General features: G+C 37.3%; 1 protein-coding gene across 1 annotated transcript in view; it reads left to right on the forward strand.

Annotated features, from left to right (window-relative positions):
* Nucleotides 1-3,780: 3,780 nt before the first annotated feature.
* Nucleotides 3,781-24,479, forward strand: part of LOC106877034 (adenylate kinase 7) — a 68,691-nt gene continuing 47,992 nt past the window's right edge. The window contains exons 1-4 of the mRNA XM_014925820.3: nt 3,781-3,938; nt 7,997-8,167; nt 10,355-10,463; nt 11,837-11,931. Coding sequence (XP_014781306.1) covers nt 3,861-3,938; nt 7,997-8,167; nt 10,355-10,463; nt 11,837-11,931 — 453 coding nt within the window. The 5' untranslated portion in view covers nt 3,781-3,860. The remainder of the gene's footprint in view (nt 3,939-7,996; nt 8,168-10,354; nt 10,464-11,836; nt 11,932-24,479) is intronic.

Below are 24,479 nucleotides of genomic sequence, written 5' to 3' on the forward strand. Positions count from 1 at the left end.
GGAAAGCATGCTTTCCCTGATGAGAAGGTTTCAATTTTAATATCAAAGATCCCTATGGATCACACAGGTTGTAATCCTTTGAAACATATGTAGGAATAAAGTATGCAATTATAACATGCGTTTTCTCCAATCCTTAAATTCTTAAAAATATATATATATATATATATATATATATATATATATATATATAATCAAAATAAGCAACAAGATATCAAGAAGTGATGCAGTACGACCGTTTCAAGTGGTTCCATTTGACTGAATCATGCAATCATTACATCAATTTAAACGCAGAGCTATCATCAGCTGCACAAATAAATAGAATTTTAATTAGTTGAACACATTAATATAATTTGTTGTGTCTGGGGAGAGTCATTCTCTTTTGGTGCCTTATAATTTAACACACTCACCGTTAAAATTTACACTTATTTCCTATTTTTATTTTCCTAAAATTTTCGTTGCGTCTTGCAAGCTTTTCAAGGCACGATAAGAAAATGACTCTCCCCAGACACAACAGAATATGCTTCAACACTCGAAATCATATAAAAAATCTTGCAAACCAAATCCAAAAACGAAACATTAATATAATTTTTATCAAATACTTTAACAGAGCAAGAAGATGGAAGAAACTTGATGAAACTGACCGTTGGTCTTCTAGGATTCCTTTGTCCATCATCAATGTAAGAAGCGCTGCTGGCTCAGTTGATCGCTTCCGCTACTTCTTCCTAATCCGCCATTCTGGAGTCCCATGACTTTGTCGTTTCTCTGTGAAGGTTGCTGAACGGGTGCTATGCCTTGCCAAAGGGCAGCCCGTAATTATGCAGGGTACGGTCGTTACTCCGTGAGGTATTTTCAAAAATACACACACACACATATATATATATATATATATATATATATATATATATATATATATATATATATATATATATATATATATATATATATATATATATATATATATATATATATATATATATATATATATATATATATATATATATATATATATATATATATATATATATATATATATATATATATATATATATATATATATATATATATATATATATATATATATATATATATATATATATATATATATATATATATATATGTATGTGGGCGCAGGTGTGGTTGTGTGGTAAAAAGCTTGCTTCCCAACCACAAGGTTCCGGGTTCATTCTCACTGCGTGACACCGTGGGTGAGTGTATTCTACTATAGCCTGGGGCCGAACAAATCCTTCTGAGGAAACTAACAAAAGGAAGCCCATCGCATATATGTGCGTGTCTGTTTGTGTGTGCGTGTATGTGTCTGTGCTTGTCTCCCCACCATCACTTGACAATCGGTGCTGGTTTGTTTACGTCTCTGTAACATAGCGTTTCGGTCCAAAAGTTCGATAGAATAAGTACATGGCTTAAAAAGAAAATAAGTTCTATAGTTGAATAGTTCGACTAAAATTTCTCAATGTCGTGCCCCAGCATGGCCGCATTCTAATATCTGAAACAAGATAAAAATCATATATGTGTATGTATAGTATATAGTGTGGAGGCGCAATGGCCCAGTGGTTAGGGCAGCGGACTCGCGGTCATAGGATCGCGGTTTCGATTCCCAGACTGGGCATTGTGAGTGTTTATTGAGCGAGAACACGTAAAAGCTTCACGAGGCTCCAGCAGGGGATGGTGGCGAACCCTGCTGTACTCTTCCACCACAACTTTCTCTCACTCTTACTTCCTGTTTCTGTTGTGCCTGTAATTCAAAGGGTCAGCCTTGTCACACTGTGTCACGCTGAATATCCCCGAGAACTACGTTAAGGGTACACGTGTCTGTGGAGTGCTCAGCCACTTGCACGTTAATTTCACGAGCAGGCTGTTCCATTGATCAGATCAACTGGAACCCTCGACGTCGTAAACGACGGAGTGCCAACAACAACAATAGTATATAGTGGTGTATGGTGATTGTTGTCATTGGCTGCAACACTGACCATTCTATGACTAGCATTGGTATTTCTCAAATTAGGCATAGAAACTGTGTATTTCTATTCAAAATGCGGGATACAAGATGCAAATAATGTAAACTTAACTCGGGATACAAATATATAGCACGAAATTAAACTGAATTAATAATCTTTTCTACTCTAGACACAAGGCCCGAAATTTTGTGGGAGCGGACTAGTCGATTACTTAATTTATCGACCCTTAAAGGATGAAAGGTATAAAGACAGGCGAAATACCGCTAAGCATTTCGCCCGGTGTGCTAAAGTTTCTGCCCGCTCGCCACCTTGATAAGGCTTCCCCATTATATATTAGCAGATGTATTAACTGCGGTTATGATTAGATCAAGTTGACCTAACAGAACTAATGTGAAACAGTCTTCCAACCATGACTATCGCATATTTATATTTATCAAATTATTTTCTATTCTTTTATGCGTTTTTTTTTTCAACCCAAATATTGTGGCCATGCAGGGTACATTTATCTAAATATTTATTTATTTATTTAAATATTTATTTATTTTATCTGTTTATTCATTTACTCTTATACTCTTTTACTTGTTTCAGTCATTAGACTGCGGCCATGCTGGAGCACCGCCTTTTTTAGTCGAGAAAATCGATCCCAGGACTTATTCTTTATAAGCCTAGTACTTATACTATCTGTCTATTTTGCCGAACCGTTAAGTTATTGGGACGTAAACAAACCAGCAACGGTTGTCAAGCGATGGTGGGGGCACAAACACAGACACACAAACATACACACACACATACATACATATATATATATATACGACGGTCTTCTTTCAGTTTCCGTCTACCAAATCCACTCACAAGGCTTTGGTCGGCCCGAGGCTTTTAGTAGACGACACTTGCCCAAGGTGTCACACAGTGGGACTGAACCCGGAACCATGTGGTTGGTAAGCAAGCTACTTACCACACAGCCACTCCTACGCCTATAATTAACTAATTGAGGTATAGCGTAGCTCAAACTGTTTTATCCAATAGTTTACCTTTAAAAAATGTTAAGATGTAGTTTGAAGAATATTTGTGTGAGTTTTTTTTTGTTTTGTTTTTTTGCTGTTTTTAGTAAGTCTAACAAAAACTCAGTTTTCCTCCATTATCGTATGTAATGTTGATATTATCTATTTTTGTTTAAAGGTGACGAACTGGCAGAATCATTAGCACGCCAGGCAAAATGCTTAGCGGCATTTTGTCCATCTTTACGCTCTGAGTTGAAACTCCGCCGGGGTCGATGAAATTAAGTACCAGTTGAGCACAGGGGGTCGACTAGTCCCCTCCTACCAAAGTTTCAGGCCTTGTGCATATAGAAGGGATTATCTATTGTTGTTCAACCTCAGCACGACCCTGGTTGAGTAGATCTGTGACCATAGTTTAATACATCTATGATCAACATTATCTTTTGTGCCTTCGTTTTTCTTAAACGAAACTACGAGATTTGAGGCAGATTTTGATTGGTTGGTTGGTTGGCTGGTTGTTATGGTGGTTGCTGTTCTTGTATTCAGTTGTCTTCTGTGTAACAAAAACTACGCATCAAACGGCTGAGTTAAAATTCTTTCAGATTTGCGGAAAATAGTTACCACTAATATATTTTTCCAAATCAATCCCCTGAAGTACTATCCACATGAACAAGATAAATAGAGGCGAAAATTTAAAAAAAAGAAACAAACAAAAAACGAATAGATTTGTTCGACTAAAGGCAGTGCTCCAGCATGGCCGCAGTCAAATGACTGAAACAAGTAAAAGAGTAAAGAGTCAATCATTTTCATTTGGTGTAGCAAAGTTATCTCCCTTTGATCAAAGAATTTTGTTGCTAGGCAACTTGCTGACACGCCACCGAAGGACAACATGGCAAATGCTGAAAGAACACCTAAGACAATTTTTATTAACAATGTTGACCTTTTCCATGGCTGGAATATAGCAGAAGTAAGCATTACCTTTTACTGATGTATGTATAGCGTGTGTATGTCTATATGTTTTTTTTTTATATCAGAGTCGCGTCGACGTCCGAGATAGAAATTGATTTCCCGCATTACGAGTCAAAGAAAGGACATGTTGATATTCTTGTTATTATTGTTTAGTGCCAGATCAGCAAAGTGTATTTATCGTCATAATGTCCACTGTGTCCTTTAAAGTCGGAAACGTATATGATAAGAAGCAAAAAAGGAATTTGGCTGTTATGTTAGCATGTCCGGGTGAAGATTAAGAAGCGACGACGTTACTCTCACAGGGTGTATATTTTATTGCTCTTATACTCATACACACAAAATATACACCCGTCAAGCAGTGTATCATATAGAAAAAAAGTTCAACATTGTTTTCCAGAATAAATTATTTTATGCTGTATCTTTAGACTGGCTAAAAGAGTAATTTTAAGGTGCTTTCGTCTTTTTTGTTTTTCTTATTTTTCTTACAACTACATGCATCTATCTATGTATCTATCTATCTATCTATCTATCTATCTATCAACCTGTCAGTCTGTCTGTCTGCCACTCTGAAACGTACGCACACGCACACACACACACACACACACACACACACACACACAAGGGCAGAATGAAAACGGAAAATTGGTCATTATGTTTTATTATAACATCTTATGTATGCATATATACATATATACATACATACATACATACACACACACACACACACACACACACACACACATATATATATATATATATATATATATATATATATAATATATATATATAAACGTCTAGGTATGACTGAGTGGTACCTTGGGCAAGTGTCTTCTACTATAGCCTTGTTAGTGGATTTGGCGATTGGGTAGACAGAAACTGACAGAAGCCCGTCGTATATATATATATATATATATATATATATATATATATATATATATATATATGTGTGTGTGTGTGTGTGTGTGTGTGTGTGTGTGTGCGTGTGTGTTTATGTGTGTGTGTTTGTTCCTCCCTCCCCTGCCGTCACTTGACAACCGATATTTACATCCCCATAACTTAGTTTCATAAAGCCTTATAGTTGTTCCTTATTATTTTATTGTTGTTGTTGTTGTTGTTATTTTTCTGGCACAATCGTTAGCACGCCAGGCGAAATGCTTAGCAGTATTTCGTCCGTCCTTATGTTCTGAGTTCAAATTCCACCCTGGTCGACTTCGCCTTTCATCCATCCAGGTTTGATAAATTAAGTACCAGTGAAATACTGGGGTCGATGTAATCAATTAGACCCCTACCCCAAAATTTCAGGCCTTGTGCCTTTAGTAGAAAAGATTATTATTATTATTATTATTATTATTATTATTATTATTATTATTATTATTATTAGGCTAAAACATTATAGAGTACTTTCAGGCTGAGTTATTTCCATGGGTTCACTTATGCAAATTTTACTGCTCTAAATCTCCATAACCAATTTTTCTACTTTAATAGGTTTATCAACTAATAAAAGCTTGCTTGAATAGAAAGTGCTAACGTGATAAAGTTTAATACAGCTGAAACATATACAAGAGCTGTAACCTTGCTTGCTTACAAACAGCTGGCTTACTCCCTAAACTTGTAAATTTTATTTTACCTGAAATTGTTTTCAAACTTCTTGAAATTATCTCCACTTCTCTCTGAGTATTACTGGCATTTACTTCTAAGTTTTTGCATTCTTTCTCCAACTAAGAGGCAAAATCAACATCATGTGTGCGAATAATCTAGATCTGCATAATCTAAATCTAAATGGTGATAAATGTATGTTCTAGCGTAGTAGTACAAGTGCATTCCCAAATTAATAAACAATTTAACCTTTAAACGTCCAGCGTTCAGATTATTCTCTTAAATGTAACACTTATTAACTCATGTTATTTCCAATTAACCCCTGCGTCATCTCATAATTTCAATATTTCAATGATATGATTGTATATTGTTTTAATAACATTGTAGGAGAGGCGTGAGAGGTCACATCTGACCAGTTAGGACATGAAACGTAGAATATTTGGGCTGGATATGGTCAGTTTAAATGCTAAAGAATTAAAGTGCAAAATAGAATATGAATATTAATAAAGAAGTCTAAAGGGACAAGAGAGAGAGAAAATTAATAAAGTGCTTTTGTAATTGCTCTTACTCATTCTTTTGAGAAGTTATGGTGTCCAAATTGCTTTAGAAGACTTACCTTTAAAAAAATGAATAGGAAAAGTACAATTAATAAATGCATAGAAGCAATAAGGTACAATATTTTTTATGGGAGTTGACAATGTGTAGTATTTACTGTAACCAATCTCACAATCTCACCTTGCTTAAATTAAGTCAAGTTTTAGTTGCATATAATAAAGTTCTGATTGGGTTTTCAATGTACAATATGCTCAATATGCGGAGTATATCATCAACTTCAACATAATAAGATAACCTAGATAACTTAGAAGGGGCAGGGTGGCCACTTGATCTAACAAAAATAGCAGCCAAGTCTTCCCCAAATCATATTTTACTGATTTAAAGAAAGAAAGGACATATTCTTTCCTACTCTAGGCACAAGGCCCCAAATTTTTTTTTGGCGGGTGGGGGGTGGGCAGGTCGATTAGATCAACCCCAGTACGTAACTGGTACTTAATTTATTGACTCCGAAAGGATGAAAGGCAAAGTCAACCTCAGCGGAATTTGAACTCAGAACGTAAAGACAGACAAAATACCGCTAAGCATTTTACCCGGCGTGCTAACCATTCTGCCAGCTCGGCTGAATAAATTTGTATATACTCTGTGTCTGAATAATAGATAAGAGTGTCATGGATAGAGCATCTTTGATGTTGCTTGATTAAGGTTGATTATGAGGTTAATTAACAATAACATAATTAATCTCTTAAGATAATTGTGCAGCAAGACATCCACTGTAGCAGTGACTAATAGTAGAATATTTAAGAGATACGAGGTCACATTAAGATGGTTGCATCACAATGTGACTAACAATACAATGTTTACCAAAACTAGATCAAACTAAGATAGTAACATCAACAATATGAGTAACATAATAAATTTTACTAAAATCACCATAAGATGTTTTCTATGACTAATATTAGAATGTTTGCCAAAACTGGGTTACAGTAGCAATTTATACTGAAAGAAGACATACAAGAAGGAGACTTGCAACATGAATGTCATAGTAATAAGATTAAAACAGACATTTTGATATGGTCACATTAGCAAGATCACACATATACTCTTTTACACGTTTCAGTCATTTGATTGCAGCCATGCTGGAGCATCACCTTTTAGTCGAACAAATAGACCCAAGGACTTACTCTTTGTAAGCCTAGTACTTATTTAATCGGTATAGACACACAAATACATACAAAAGTACATACATACATACATACATCATACATACATCACACATACATCATACATACATACTCTATCTACCTATCCCTACAGAACACTGAAGAGACATGGAACTTGCATGGAGGATATCGTGGCCTCTTGGCAGAAACGGTCATAAAGAACTGATCTTTTAATCTTTTACTTTTATGTATTACTATTATTAGTATTACTAGTATATATTTGTGTAGCACACAGTCTTTGCATGTGTATCTATTCTTATAATACTCCCTTTTGTTTTGGAATAAATAGACATAATAGAATGTCTACTGGCTGATGGATGTCATTTTTCTAACCCCCCCCCCCATTTTCTTTTTGCCGTATATATATATATATATATATATATATATATATATGAAGAGCTTCTTTCAGTTTCCGTGTACCAAATCCAAGCACAGGGCTTTGGTTGTCCTGAGACTATAGTAGAAAACACTTGCCCAAGGTGTCGTGCTGTGGGACTGAACCTGGAACCATGTGGTTGGGAAGCAAGCTTCTTACCACACAGCCATGCCAGCACCTATATGAGACCTTCTTAGCAATTGCCCGTGAATAAAGTCAGTCTAAGAAGTCATTGTCACTAGAGCAGACTAAATGACAGAAACTGCTCCTTGTTATTCATTGTAAACATGCTTCCTTTTTCTCTTACAGCACCTGTCTACCTGCCAGGTGGGAGCAACATTGGATGAAGAAGATGAAGAAATTGCTGATGAAGAAGCAGACCGTGACATGCAACCTACAAAAGATGATTGCTACGAAGTCTACGGAACAATATCAAGCAAGGAAAATGATAGACCTAAATTTGTCAAGGAGATTATTGAAGTATGTTCAAGCACTATCTACATGATGTACATGCTTAGATATACATATACACATATCAACATACCTCACACTGAATTAGATCACTATATAAATGTATGTGTGTGTGTGTGTGTTTGTATGTTTGTGTGTGTGTGTGTGTATATATATATGTATGTATTTGGCACATGTGACTAACTCCCCAGGCTACATAAAAGGCATTAAGGCAATGAATTATTAATAAAATATCACTCTTTTCTCAGTCAATCATAACCTGCACTTCCTGCTGCTATTGAAGTATGCTTTACATTTCTCTAGAATCCTCCATTTCATGCTGTACTTGGTGGCACTCTCTTCAAATAACTATACAAGCTTGGTCAGGATTGTGGCATTATATCTCTCCAGGATTTTGAAGGAGGACTGGTAGTTATTATAGCAGATTCTGAAGGGGCCTTCAGTTTCTCCTACATATTTTCACACATTTGGTTGCCCATGTCATCCTATTGTTGTTACATCTGTCTTGTGTAAGACAGTTTCCATATTACAGTGGCCATTCAGTGGACATGCTGTGCTGCCCCTACATGAGCATCCTGCTCTCTGTTTCAGGGGTGGTCCTATCTAATAAAATCTTTTTTCACATTGAGTGCACAGTTAAAGAGTGTGCCTATTAAATATTTTACTGAACCTAATTGTACAAGGGAAGTGTTTGTCAACTAAACTAAGGAAAATCTTACCTAATCAGGCTTTAACACTTCAAGAGAAGGATGGTGCGAACCGCAATACTTTCTGGTGGTGCTTTTTATTGGAAGAATTAGGGTATGGTGTGTAACTTATTCTATCCTTGAAATTGCTGGTGGCCAGAGCTTCAGTATGGTATGGTGGGAGTGGGGGAAGCATGAAAAATCTCTTTGTTTGAGGATAGGTTGAGATTCTTCTGGTGACGCCCTTTACCAGGTTCTTGAAAACTATGGCTGAATGTCAGGAACCTATGCTAATATATAATAGCTTTTCATTTTGCTTCCTAAAGAGTCTATATGCACTGGCCTTAAAGTCTTGGGTCATGTCACAGAAATCCACCATTTTCAGTTTGGTTTCTATTGTGACCTTGAGTCCAAAGGAATTTATGGTACTGGTAAGGTCCTTTCTGAGCTTATCTAGCATGTAGCTGTTTGCCCCTATTGATATTGCCAGTGCATCATCTTTGTAGAGACCAAAGCTAGAGGAATGGAACTGCTTCTTGAGTAAATCTCGGACAAAGCACCCATAGCCATGTTGAAGCAGCCTTCTGGGTCAGTTCGTTTGGCCCAAGCCAATCCCTTATTGAAGAGTAGGGTTCTTCTGATGTGCATGATAATACATATGTTCTTGTTGTTGATTTCAGTGTAGGGTTAGTGAAACCCAGTGCCTTAAAAAGGGAGCTCGCTTAATATAGATGGGTAAAAGTCCACTTTATTGAATTTAGTAAACTTAGCTCTACCGCTTCTTCTATTAGTTTTAAAACATGTTATGACCTGACCTCCCTAGTGTTACACTATAAGGCAAGATCAGAAGCACTTCTAATGCCATTATTGATGTGTGTGTGTGTCTGGGTGTATATGTGTGTGTATGTGTGTGCATCTTTATATTTGTCCTCCACCAACACTTGACTACCAGTGCTTATATGAATATATGAATATATGAATATATATATTATATATATATATATATTTTAAAGAATGGCTGAAAGGGGGAAGAGTGTTACATGAGTGACAAATAAACAAACGCAGGCATAGCTGTGTAACCAGGAAGTTTAGTAGATTGTATGTAGGTCTTATTCTACTACAGAGAAAATAAAAAGGATAAATATAATAAATTATATTAATACAAATAATTGTGTAATACTAAATAAATTTTAAATTGCTTGGTAAGCATTATGCATGAAACTCCAGCCCCTTGAGTCACGTAATTTACAGCTAAATGATATATATATTCATAAACTCTTTTACTCTTTTACATGTTTTAGTCATTTGACTGTGGCCATGCTGGAGCACCGCCTTTAGTCAAGCAAATCAACCCTAAGACTTATTCTTTGTAAGCCTAGTACTTATTTTATCAGGCACTTTTGCTGAAATGCTACTGTTGTAGGGACGTAAACACACCAACATCATCATCATCATCATCATCATTATCATCATCACCATCATTAATTGTTGATGTTTCATTTATTTTCAGTTCAGCACACGGGATGAACTATATAAGCGCCTTATTGAATTTGATATCATTGTGTATGATATCACACGTGACCATGACCAGATTGATGAAGCTACCTGGGTCGTTTCTGGTGAGAATAATACTTATCAGCGTGCACACACATAAACACGTGCACATATATACACATACACACACATGCACACGTAACATACTTTTATTCTTATACACATGTGACGCAGTTATACCTCAAAAGGTGCAGACGATCATAACAAGCCTTGTATCAATTTTTAAATTTGGCATTAATTCTGTCAGTTTTCTCTTAGTCTCTTAATCCTTTAGCTTTCAGATTACTCTGTCAAATGTAATAATTCTTGCATTTTCATGTAGCTTTGAGATTTTGATGGGCAAACTGTTAAGTTTTGGAATGATATTGTAGGGTCGCTGTGAGAGGCCAGATCTCACCAGTTTCAACATAAAGCAGGTAGAATGTATGGGCTGGATGTAGCCAGTTTAAGCGCCAAAGGATTAAATTACATGACAATAAAAAAAAAAAAACATTTGCTTTAAAGTGATATCAACTTTTAAACAGATACAAAGATACAATGAATACTCATACATATGCATATATATATATATATATATATAATATGTTATCATTATTTATATGTCTATATATATATATATATATATATATATAATATGTTATCATTATTTATATGTCTATATATATATATATATATATATATATATATATGTTATCATTATTTATATGTCTATATATATATATATATATATATACACACACACACAAGGTGCAGGCATGGCTGTGTGGTAAGAGGTTTGCTTTCCAACCACATGTTTCTGTGTTCCATCCCACTGCTGTCACCTTGGACTGGCCAAAGCCTTGTGAGTCATTTTGGTAGACAGAAACTGAAAGAAGCCTGTCATATATATATATATATATATATATATATATATATATATATATATATATATATATATGTATATGAATTCATGTGTGTGTGTGTGTTATTTCTTTACTACCCACAAGGGGCTACACACAGAGGGGACAAACAAGGACAGACAAACGGATTAAGCCGATTATATCGACCCCAGTGCGTAACTGGTACTTATTTCATTGACCCCAAAAAGATGAAAGGCAAAGTCGGCCTCGGCGGAATTTGAACTCAGAACGTAGCGGCAGACGAAATACCGCTAAGCACTTCGCCCAGCGTGCTAACGTTTCTGCCAGCTCGTGTGTGTGTGTGTGTGTGTTTGTCCATAATTTAGCTGTCTGGCATTAGAGACTGGTAGAATAAGTACTAGGCTTACAAAGAATAAGTCCTGGGGTCAATTTCCTTGACTAAAAACCCTTTAAGGCAGTGCTCCAGCATGGCCACAGTCAAATGACTGAAACAAATAACAGAATGACACACTCTTTGCTCTTTGCTTGCTTTTTTTTCTTGTATGATATTTGTATTTGTATGTTTTGCTTTTTTAAAGAACTCCAAGCAGACCTGGAGAAGATTGTAAAGCCAAAGATATTTATTCTCATTTCATCAGTTCTGACTTGGGCAAAGACAAAACCAACAGATGTTGTAAGTATGCAGACTGTTAATACTTGTCCCTGTCATTGTTGCTGTTGTCAAAATGAGCAGATGTATAAAGACACACATTCCAGCTATGAACATCCATTCTTTTTCCAGGCATTATTATTTCACAGAGACATTACACACCTCCCACTCCTTTTTTTAAGAGGGTAACTATACAAACATACGTACATATGTATGTATGTACGTACATATCTATATATGTCTAATCTATCTATCTATCTATCTATCTATCTCTTTCTCTATCTCTCTTTCTATCTCTCTCTCTCTCTTTCTCTCTCTCTCTTTGTGCTCTATTTATGTTCTGTTTCTCATTTTGTCCACGTTGTTTTGCAACGTCCTGTACCCAGATATGCATCTACATATCAAAGACGGTTATGGACTTTAGTGCTTACCATGATGACTTGCCGTGGCAAGGCATTGTGAAATGCCAATAACTGCAACAGATATAGGGGAAGTATTGGGTGGTTGCACATGGAACAAATCACTCAGTTTGGATGGTGTGACCTACAAATTTTATGGTTATGTATCAGTCTTGTTAAATAGCTTTTTGGTATATGTCTATCGCAAACAGGAGATTTCCCACTTATGTAGACCAGGGCATACAAATGCTCTTGAGAAACGATGCCAACAAGGGGGATATAATAATTTCCAGCCCATAACACTGCTAAATGCAGAGTTTAAAATTTTGGCTGGTGTGTTAGCAAAGACATTAGTTCTCAGTGGTTTGGTCTACTGTAGATCAATCACGGAGAGAGCAGGTAACAAATCTGGCATTGGTGAGGCCCTGCTCAATTTGGATCAATTGAAAGCTTTCAAGAGGATCAACCAATGTGTTTGGTGACAGTCCTGAAAATAGCCAGTTTCGGATCCGTTTTCAGAGAATAAATCGCAACAATGTACAGTGGTTCTTACTCGGTGGTCATAGTGCATGGCCACACCTTAAAGCTGTTTCTTTCATATCATGCGGTCAGTCTGTCAGGTATGTCCCCTCTCGTCTCTTCTCTACATAATAGCCCAGGAGTAGTTGCTGTGTAAGTTAGAACTCTTGAAGAGCATTCCTTTCGAGCTGTGTTGGTGTATGTAAGTGGCATCAATAATGGAGTCTGACACTGTGGAAGTGCAAGTAGCTGAGTCCATTTTAAAGAAATGCAAGGCTATGGTTAGAACAAAGATAAATTTATATGATGCTGAAAGCATGCGACTCGGCACCCAAAGGCAAGTTTATGCCGTCGAACAGCCTGCTAGGTCGCTAGACAGAAGGACCAGTTAAATTGCTTGGAGTTTCGGTTGATCTGGACTTTCAAGTGAATGGGAACTGGGATGCAGTTACGTGCAGGATGGCCAACCTCATTCAGATATTGTCTGAGAGCAAGCTGCCTCAGAAAAGTCCATCAGAATTGTCGAATGTGTTCTTAACTTCCATCATAAATTTCCCGCTCGACTTTGCCCTTGTTCCCGTTTGGATGAATGATCTACCCCATGGGATCTATTTCAGATAAAGTCCACAATCCCTCTATTTCAGCTATCAGCAAACAGGGAAGATTCTTAATTAAATGAATCAGAGTGTGGTGACGCTGCTAAGGAAGGATCTGAACAAATGGCACGTTGTAGAGTATTTCTAACTCGTAACCAACGGGTCTATTCACGACGGCATCCACATCATACGTACGATAACGCGATAGAGCGGTCCGGAAAAATTTGTGCTTTATTGGGGTACTGGTTAATTAGATCACTCTAATCGATGGTAGCCTCCTTAAGAGCAGTTCGTTTTGGTTGCATCTTCAGAGGTTAGATCGCTACAATGTACAGCGGATTCTTTATAGTGATCGCATTAAATGGCCACCCCTCGAGCATCGGATGCCCGGTCCGTTTAAGATGCCACCGCTTTCTTCTCTTATATGTTTTGGATCAGAAGCCATTGCTAAGATGGACATTATGAGTAGTATCCCACTCGAAATGGATCAGAAATCAGTGCAGTCGTGTCTGTTTATGCAGATGACGTAACTATCATGGTGTCGGAGACTTCCGATATAAATACAGTGTGTTCCGGCCAGATTTGACGATTTTTAAGTCTCCTTTTTTCAGGAACAGCTTGGTGTATTGGTGAACAGTTAACGACATTGGAGAACAGAAAGCTTACAGTTATAGTTGAGAAAAAGTTAGCTGACATGTAGAACTGGAAGCCAACTGAATAATGGTAAACAGTTACCTGTAACATGAAGATTTGCGCCGGGTGTCAAAATGCCAACATCATAATTGCTGCTCAGCGCTCTGTAAACTCCGTAAAGGCTGTAAGATGTGACATGGACAGCTGCAACGCAGACTATGAAACCGTGACCAGCAGGAAGGAACACAGCAGGCGTTCTGACTCTGTCCACACACCAAAGTTCATTGCAACATCTTTGAAAAGAGCTTTAAGCTTAATTCAGACAGTTATATGAAGCTGCTGGAGATTGCGGTCAGACCTTAGCTAGAGAGGCTTGCTGTCGGAGGGCTTTATGTATGGTAGTAGGGTTCATCGCATTACGATACCTCTGGAAATAATCAGAAATAGTTGTTGGAGAATTTCTACTTCATCAACTTCAATTTCTGGCCTCCTTAATTTCCCCGATTGTAATCCCATGGATTACAATGTGTGGAGCATGGTTGAGAAAGACACCAAGCACTCTGCCTGCAACACCAAGGTTGAGCTGATGGCCAGTATCAAAGAAGTGTTTGAAGATCTTTCCAAGGACTCTGCATGTACCAAATTCCAGAGCCGTCTTGAAGCCGTGCTGGAAGATGGGAGCGGCTATTTTGAGTAAACTGTTATCTACCAGCGATAATCTAATTGATTTTTAAAGAAATACTTCTATTTTTGGATGAGACATTGTTTTCTTTTCCTTCTTTGCAAACTGCCAAATTTAACCTGAACACCCTGTATATTTAATATAGGTGACAACACTATTCTGAAAGAATACCAGAAAAATGCTAGCAGGGTAGCCAATCTCATTCAGAAATGGGCCGAGAGGAAGTAGTCTCTGAAAAGTCAGGCGAAATTGGTTAATCATCGCTACAGTGGCGTACTACAGCCTGACCAGCGTATCTTGCCCCAAGAAACATACTTAGGGGATTAGAGCGCATGCGTTTCTGTTTCTTAAAAATAGAGATAGGTTCTACTGGCTAGAAAATCCATCTGCTACTGACATCTTTGAATGCTGTCATTGATGATGCGCTAAGGCATACCGAGGCTGATGCACCTACAGAAATATCTAAATCACTGGGAGAGAGATGATGACGAAAACGAGTGCAAACTGGTTTGGGCGTTTGTATGACATATCTACCCACAGGTCTTCTCTTTAACCGAGCTGTAATCATGACTTAGGTGGACCGTGGATGTTTGCATCTAGAATGTTACCAAATCCTCTTAGCAGAAAGACGTGGTTGAAGAAGTTTAACTGGTACAGAAAGAAAGGAGACAGGCAAACAAAAACAGTGGTGAATTCTTATATTGGGACGTCAGTAGAACAAGACTTGGCTTTTGTGCTTTACGAGTATCTCGTCTTCGATGGATGAGAAACTAGCATACTCGACTGCAAAAAACGAACTTGTACATAAATTATTCAAATATTGAATCTATCGATGGCGCTAATTATAGTTAAAATATGGACCGTAGCGCTCACTGATTTATAAAAAAAAAAAGAACAGGTTATACTTGGTAATTATGGAAAATGATGGCGTGAGGAAATGTGAAAAAATATTAATAGTTATTACCCAAATTAAAAGAGTGAGGAGACAAAGTGAAAAGTTAAGAAAAGTATTATTTGTTTTGCCGATGTTATTAAGAATTACTGAGGTTTTCCACAGAACTATATAGAGAGAAACGTAACTTGTGCAAATGTAAAATGAAGGACACAAAATTAATGGGTTGTGTTCGTGTCCACATCACGATTAAATTTTCCAGGGACGACGTAGTATGTAGTCGCGGTTAGACATACACATAGACATACTATCAGTTCTCCTATCATTGACCTGATAGATCGTCGAGGGTTGAACCAGAAATCGGTTGGAAGAATATTCATTTAGCTGAGCAAACTGGAGCAGCGTGAAATGAAGCTCCATGCTCAAAGACATAACTTGTCGCCCGGTACTATACATACATATACGTACCCAAACATACATACTAGTATATATATTTATATATATATATATATATATATATATATATATATATATATATATATATATATATACATACACACACACACACACACACACACACACACTCACTAGCAATGCATCCCAGCATTGCCCGGGTGTCATGACCTATAACCATATTGTATTATTTGTTCGTTTCTTATGGGCAGAATCAGCACAGCTGATATATAATGAACTGGATTACTGGCATAATGGAAGTTATTGTTTGTTTAGAAGTGAAGTGGAGAGGATAAATTTGCATGGGTTTGCATGAAAGTGCTTTCTGTTCTTAAAAATTTTTAATCTTTCATAAAGAAACACTCAATGTCTCTTCCCCCACCTCACCCACCCATCATCTACTCACTTTCAAAAAGCTAAAAACTCCCTGTTTCACTCTTGTCTGATGTTTCATGCATGCGCAGAATCATATCAGACATAAAAAAATATTAGAACACCACCAGAAAACCCGACATGCTACAAACAACAGGTAAATGACATTATTTCTGAAGAAAGTTGCTCACTTTCCAAAAAGCTAAAAGTGAAACATTGGGAGTTTGTAGCTTTTTGAATGTGTTGAGGTGATGGGTGGATATTTTGGAAGGAGATTTTAGTGTTTCTTTAAGAAAAAAGGAAGAAAGAATTTCTTAAAGATTCCTACTCTTTCTTTTTCTCTGTAAATTACCAAGAAAAAAATTCGAAAAAAGTAAAACATGAAGAAATTGGAGTGGGGAAGGAGAAAATTAAAATATTGAGAACGTGTTTTTTGGCGAAATCCTAATCTCCTGTATTGAAAACATAGGAATCAGAAGAAATTTAGGAAAGTAAAATCCAGGTAGGGGCACAAATGTCACCTCGGACATATTAGAAACAACAGGTAATGGACAAGATTTCTGGGAGAACTTCCTTTTAAATTTATATCGATGATCAGGTTTTTAAATACACTCATTACAAACACGAATTACATAATAGAAAAAGGTGATTTCAATTGGATTTGAGCTGTAATTTTGTGCGTGCACATAGCAAGAAATAACATAATTCATACAGGAGTTTTAACTTGAGTGTGTGTGTGTGTGAGTGCATGTGTGTGTGTGTGTGTGTGTGTGTGAGTGTGTGTGTGTGTGTGTGTGAGCGTGTGTGTGCACACGTGTACCAAAGGAAGTCATTTTATTGCATTCTTTCGTTTGAAGAATAAAGTTGTCAACTCGATCATATGGGATCATATGATTGTTCGTTAATTTCCATAATTTTTTAAAATTTCTTTATGCTTTGAAGCAAGCAGAAATTGAAAGAGAGGAGAAAGTGAAATGTGACAGAAAACAGAAGTGAAAGAGAGGAAAAAGTGAAAGATATATGTACGTGTGTATGAAATGGATGTGTGTGTGTGTGAGAGAGAGAGAGAGAGAGAAAGATAGTGAGTGAGTGAGTGAAGGTGTATTTTGTCAGTATGTGTAAGTAGTACATGGTCTCTCTCTTTCTGTCTCACTCACACACATCTTTCATATGCACACACATACATACATATGCATACATCTTTTTTGTATATATGTGTGCATGTGTGTGTGTGTGTGTGTGTGTGAAAGAGAGAGAGAGAGAGAGAGAGAGAGAGTGACTATTTCGTCATAACATATAGGGAAATAGATGTCTTTAAAAGTACATACTCATATAGAAAATGTGACGTCATCGTCGTTGTTTTTGTCGTGATATAAAGTGTTTACGATAGTTGACTTATAGAAAAAATATTATAATATAAAATTTTTGTAATGCAAATATGTAAATGAAAATAAAGTTTATTTGGTAGTCGTAAGATTACTGAATCTTTTGATACCCAATACGTCAAAATCAGCAACTCAGTTTTCAGAGGCATAAGGAAGACACCCACACCCACACACACACACAAACTCTCTTATATATATGGAAGATGTCCCTGTCTGTCTCTCAAATTCCCTGTGTGTCTATCTTTTCCTATCTCCTTCCCCTTCCCTGATATCAGCCACCTTCATTATGCCGCATTTCCCTGAACTTAACACTTTTGCACCCTCTCATTTTATCATGTAATAGCCAAATCCCCGTAGTCGGTCCATTATTGATTTTTATTGAAATGAAATCCAATTAGCTTATAATTGAACTGGATGTTAGTTCAATATGTATACAAAGTTTAGTGAAGATTGGTTTCCTGGTTTGGCCAGCAAGATGGTAACAGACTGACAGAAATTGCCATAAATTTCACAATAGCATATATTTTTAATCGCAATTTATTTTTATTCCATGTCAGACCATGTCTTCCCCGACGGATAGACCTCTTAATTAGGATGGATTTGTGCATTATTTGGGACAATTTATAATGTCTCGATAAACGGAATTATTATTTTCCGTTTGGTGCTTAGATGTAAAGATTTTTCTTACTTCATAATCATGCACATTCAATGTGTAACGCTGACTATGGGTGAAGCAGCACTCTTCAATGTATAAACCGGCAACCGTTGCGATGTGCTGATGCCATAGCAAAACTAAGACTCACTGGAAGTTGAATTCGTTTGAAAGGAAATGGGACATCGTCTCCTGGATGTGCGCGACGCATCTATTCGATGCACCCTATGCTCGGGTGTCTCCTGGTACCATGTGACGGAGGCTCGTGTTTGCATGTTATCAAGTCTATTCCTTCTCTGTTCCGAGTGTCTCCTGAGGCCGCCGGGTGGTTTTCTGCTAGCCCCTTGATAATATTTTCACATTTGATTCCCAATTCTAATAATTTTTATAATTTACGTCTAATTATTTCTTTGTATAATAGTGCTCACTTTCTTAGTAAATATTGCTTTCAATATTTATCACAGTCATAATCTCTCTTTTTTTAAGCAGACACCACGGTAGTGGGAGAAGCAATTTGTCAAGTTTTCCCTTCCCCTCAAAGCAACATAGAGATTTCAGTTCAGCAGCCCAACTGTAAGCTTTGCAGTGTGTATGTTTGAGAGAATGGGGTGGAGTGAACATTGCAAACAATGAATGAAAAAAAACCGCATAAATAAAAGGGCATTACTACAGAAGTATAAGTCCCCGATTTTGTTGCCTCATTACATCCAGAAAAATAGATACTTTTTAACAAAATTTTCTACAAATACTGTTTAGATGTTACAGGGATTTATGGGAAAGAATTTTTCCGAGGGGGTGGAGAGAGGAGTTTCGGAAAATTTACACAATCTGACTTTTTTTCCTCATAATTTTCAGGAAGATGGGTATCATTTAATGAAAATTTATACAAATCCCTTTCAAACGATTATATAGAAGTTTGTGGGGAAAATCTTTTCGGGGATTTTCCCCATTTTGTTTTAAGCCACAGCCTTCGAAATGATAGGGTTGGGGGAGTTTTTGAAAACTCTTCTTTATACACACCCCTCCTTCATCATCCCACTCCGGACCTATTTTGGCCATTTTTTTCTTTTTGCACTTCAAAACCATGGGAAGAGCATTTTCGGTAAAAAAAAAAAAATTTAATAAATATTTTCAGAGGGAAAAGTGAGTGATTTAAGGGCGATTTGACTGTTGTTTCTAGCATATCCAAAGACAACCCTCCTCGTTTCTTTATCACTCTCGCATGTATTGATGATTTTCAATATTTTTTCCCCATAAATACATTTATATGCTATAAAAAAAGAAGAATTTGATAAATTATGAATTTTTTGCAACCCCCGATTCTTTCTGTTTAGAAATTAAAATATTGGAGAGCCTGAGAAGGTCATTGCTGGTATTTACTCACAGTGATTTTTAAAAATTACGGAGTTATACATGTATAGCAAGTGACTTGATCTGAGATCATGTGCTGAAACAAAAGCAGTTGCAACGTGGAAGACGTAAGCCATTCAAGAACACACAAAAACAGATAGTTTTATGGCACTACTTAAATACAGAGGTCCCAATGCATCTACGTAACGATGTGAAAGGGAAGGTTAGTTTTTAGGGATAAGGTTAAGGCTAGGGATACGGCTGGGGTGTCAGCACACATCCACACAGCGTACATTCAAAATGTTTTGTATGTAACACCTGTATTTAAGTAGGACCTCTGTGTGAAGTAGTACCCTTAAGGGACCTCAGTATTTAAATATTGGCAGTTTCACTTCAGCATTAAAATTTCATTTGTTTCAAAATATTTTCGTCGCTTTGAAACCGTGACCTGTTCACTGACAAAACTTTACAAAAGTGATGCAGCACGAAGTCTTGTCAGTGAGCACACACACACACACACACACACACACATTGCCTTTCATTTGTGTGTATGCGTATCTATTTGTGTGCGCGAGTGTATATTGGTGTGTGTGTGTGTGTGCGTGTGTGTGTGTGTGACTGAGTGGAGATGACTGTGTGGAAAGGAAATAGGTGTATCCCTACTTTGCAATTGGCTCTCGGCTCCCCTTATGCATACACACACACACACACAAATACGCACACCTACACTGTATGCTCTTTAGACAGTAGAGGTTCACTGTACTAAAATACATCAAGTCTTGAATTTTTCTCAACTTTTGGCACACGCACACACACACTACCTAGTGCTCAAATACACACTCAAGCACAAAGACAAATACCCGCAAGCACACATGTACACACATACGGACCCCCACAACACACGCCTCCCCCCTTCACACCTGTTGTTTGGGTGAATAGGTGCATGTTTTGTAGGTAACACTGTCCTTTCACACACATTCCCTTTGTCATCACTCTTTTCAAATCTGCCAGTTTAACCAACCATAGAAATACTCTTCCCATTTATACTTGGCTAACTTTACTCATCTAAAATTTGATTGGTTATCGTTTCTAAAAAGACTCCATTATTATTATCATGATCATCGTCATCGTCATCACCACCAGCATCATCATCATCACATTGTTGCTTTCACCTTTATTATCGCCGTTTTTGTTGTTTTGTTGTGTTATTTTCTTTCTTTGTCACCTTTCACACTTTCTCTTGACAAAGGAAGTAAAATTGTTTCGTTTTGCTGCTGTTACTGCTACTGTTGTTGTTTTGTTTAGTTCAAGGTTTAAGCCCTAAAAGTGCGACCTTATGTTCAAAAGCATTCCTGTAATAGTCACCCTGTCTTTTGTTGTTGTTGCTTATTCATAGGAAACTGGATCAGATTACCCAATGTGTGTATATTTTCTGAAATGGTGGCGTTAATTGGGGAAGATTAACTGAGTAAAATAATATTGCAAAATTCCAGTTTCTTTTGGATACCCCCTCGTATATTCTACACGAAAGTAAAATATGTGTTCTGTACTTGCGCTCATCTGCAGCTTGTACCCTGGTCGAGAAGTGCTAAAAATAACAGTCAAATAGGGCTTAAATCATGGAGTTTTGGTTTTTGCATAGTCGTATGAACTCCAGAGCGTAGAATACAAATTTGGAATTGTTGCTAAGAGATGTCTTTTAGCGCCTCCGTCGTTCTTTTATTCACCTCGTCCACATCTGCAAAAAGTTTTCTTTTAAGGACGTTTTTCATTTAGGGAAACAAAAAAAAAAAGTTGCAGGGAGTTAGATCGAGTGAATAGGGTGGATGGGTGGGTAAACAGGGTCATGCCATTTTGGGTCCAAAGACTGTTTCGCACTCAAGGCGGTGTGCGAAAGCGCATTTTAGTAATGAATCCGTCACTCTCCACTTTGCCACAGGTCGAGGCGTTTTCGCAAATGCTTCAGAGTTGCCAAGTAAAATATCTGGTTAACAGTTTGACCAGGAGGAACAATTCCTTTCACATCGATGAAGCAAATCAGCATCGTCTTGATATTGGACCTCACTTGACACACTTTTTATTGAATGTTTCCATTGACTTGATTGCTGCTTCGTTTCCGGTTTGTAACCGTAGCACCAGCTTTCGTTACCAGAGATGACTTTCGAAAAAAAGGTTCGGATCAACTTCCAACTGTTTCTTCATGATCTTTTGTTCCTCTTTGACCAAGCGAAGCACAAATTTTGCTGCAACTCTTTTCATTCGCAATTCATCGCTCAAAATTCGTTGGCAGGAGCTCCAAGACACACCAGTCATATCAACAAGTTCGTCAATTGTTTGGTGACGGTCCTCCAGGATCAGTTCATGAATTTTCATGATGTTTTCCTTCGTTCGGGAGGTCGACAGACGCCCTGAACGACATTGGTCTTCAAGCGACAAGTGGCCGTTCCTAAAGCGTGAAAACCATTCGTAAACTTGAGCTTTGCTCGTGGCAGCATCCTTGTAATCTGTTTGAAACATAAGAAATGTTTCGGCCGCCGTTTTTCTCAGCAGAAAACAGAATTTCACGGAAGCACGCTATCCCTTCGTTTCAACCATCGCAAAAATCGACGAGCAGGAGAGAAGCATTTCAAAACAAAGATGCACCACGTGGCAGTACGACTTCAGCGGACGACGCCAGTCGGCAGACTAATGCCTGATGGACGCATCAAGAGGCGGAAGCCTGAACTACAATGGGCTTGTTCCACAGAGAACGTTTCCGGTTACTTTTGGATACCCCCTCATATTTGTCAACACGTGCTATCTCGCAGACGAGTTCCCATGTTTGGTTTGTTACTATGGAAACTAGCATGAATGTGTCTGTGGCTTACGGTTGGCTAAAATTACCCAAATTTTATAACCTTCAAAAGCCAATAACTCCTTATTTATTGGTTAATTGTGTAAATGAATTTCAAAGATGTGATTAGCATATAAAATTATATCATCACACCGAATATGAAATCAGTTCGTGCAGGAATCGAAGATATTGAAAATTGGCAGCCAAACTGAAAAGATCCGATTTAGCTGCTCTTTCTAACTAATAAAGTTTCCACATAGATGCCTATTCTATATTGGCTTCAAATTTTGGAACAAGGCCGGCGGTGAGAACTTAAGTCGATTACATTGACTCCAGTACTTACCTTATACTTATTTCATAAACCCCGAAAAAACGAAAAGCAAAATCGACACCGGCGGCATTTGAACTCAGAATGTAAAGACGAACGAAATGACGCTAAGCATTTTATCCGGCGTGCTAACGATTCTTCTTTTTATCTAGGCACAAAGCCCGAAATTTTGGGGGAGGGGGCCAGTCGATTAGAACGACCCCAGTACGCAACTGGTACTTAATTTATCGCTCCCGAAAGGATGAAAGGCAAAGTCGACCTCGGCAGAATTTGAACTCAGAACGTAACAGCAGATGAAATACTGTTAAGCATTTCGCCCGGCGTGCTAACGATTCTGCCAGCTCGCTGCCTTATGCCTGTTCGATATTAAGGTTGCTGTTTTTGTTCAGACCTACGTTGGCATGAACGAGTAATCTTATGATCAAAGACATGCCAACCGTAACCAACCCAACTTTTCTCGGTGTTATGTACTCCAGACTTCATTATCCAGTTTGTCCTTCGTTTTATTTTGAATGATACTATCAAGATGTTAAAGTGCGATCTGAAGGAAATTAAGCCGCTACTTCTAGCAGGTAAATTTCTTGTCAGATATTATGGTAACACTTCGGAGCTGGTGTCACGGAACTGGAACTGAAAAAATCATTGTTTTATTTAATCCGTTCGGCTATTTCTGTAAAAAAAAAAAAAAAATATTTCTTAATTTTGTTTTCGAGCTGAACAGGAAAACACACGGTCGCGCACGCACGCGCGCGACACACACACACACACACGCACACACATACTCATATAAATACACACGCATTTTTCTTGTTTTCTCGAATCGCTTGTTTATGTATTTTTTTGGGGGGGGTGTATGTATGTATAATTGTGTATGTAAGTATATGTATGTTTGTGTTTACATGCATATATGTATAATGGGATCCGCACTATAGCCCCCGGGACAAAAGCCCCACGGTTATATTTTTCGGTTAGTTTTTGGGAGTTTTTTTTCCATTTTACTTGTTGCAGTCATTATACTGTGGCCATGCTGGGGCACCACCCTCAGAAAATTTTAGTCGAATGTACCAGCCTCAGAATCCTTTTCAGGTGATTTTCAACCAGCACATGAAGTTAAGCCTAGAAAGTCTCTCCGCATGCTAGAAATAACAGCCAAATCTTAAAAAAAGATATTTTTATAATTTCACGTTAACAAAAACGGAAATCGCAGCTATATATATATTAAAAAAAAACTTTTATTTTCCAAAATTCCACATTTTAGGTAAACAAAATATACTCAATTGAAAATAAATATGTAGAATAGAATAACAGAATACAAGACTCATTACTACCCAATGTACATATTGTCTGAATTCTAACAAAAGAGAAAGCATTTAGTTAAAAAAATGTGAAGAAACATAAAAATGATAAGAAGTATGTTTGAATGACCAACCTTCGGCGCCATAATTCTGTTAGACCTTCAATGGCCAGAGAAAGTCCAAA

Source organism: Octopus bimaculoides, chromosome Z (genome assembly GCF_046866305.1).
Source record: "Octopus bimaculoides isolate indiv1 chromosome Z, ASM4686630v1, whole genome shotgun sequence".
Taxonomy (NCBI): Eukaryota; Metazoa; Mollusca; class Cephalopoda; order Octopoda; family Octopodidae; genus Octopus; species Octopus bimaculoides.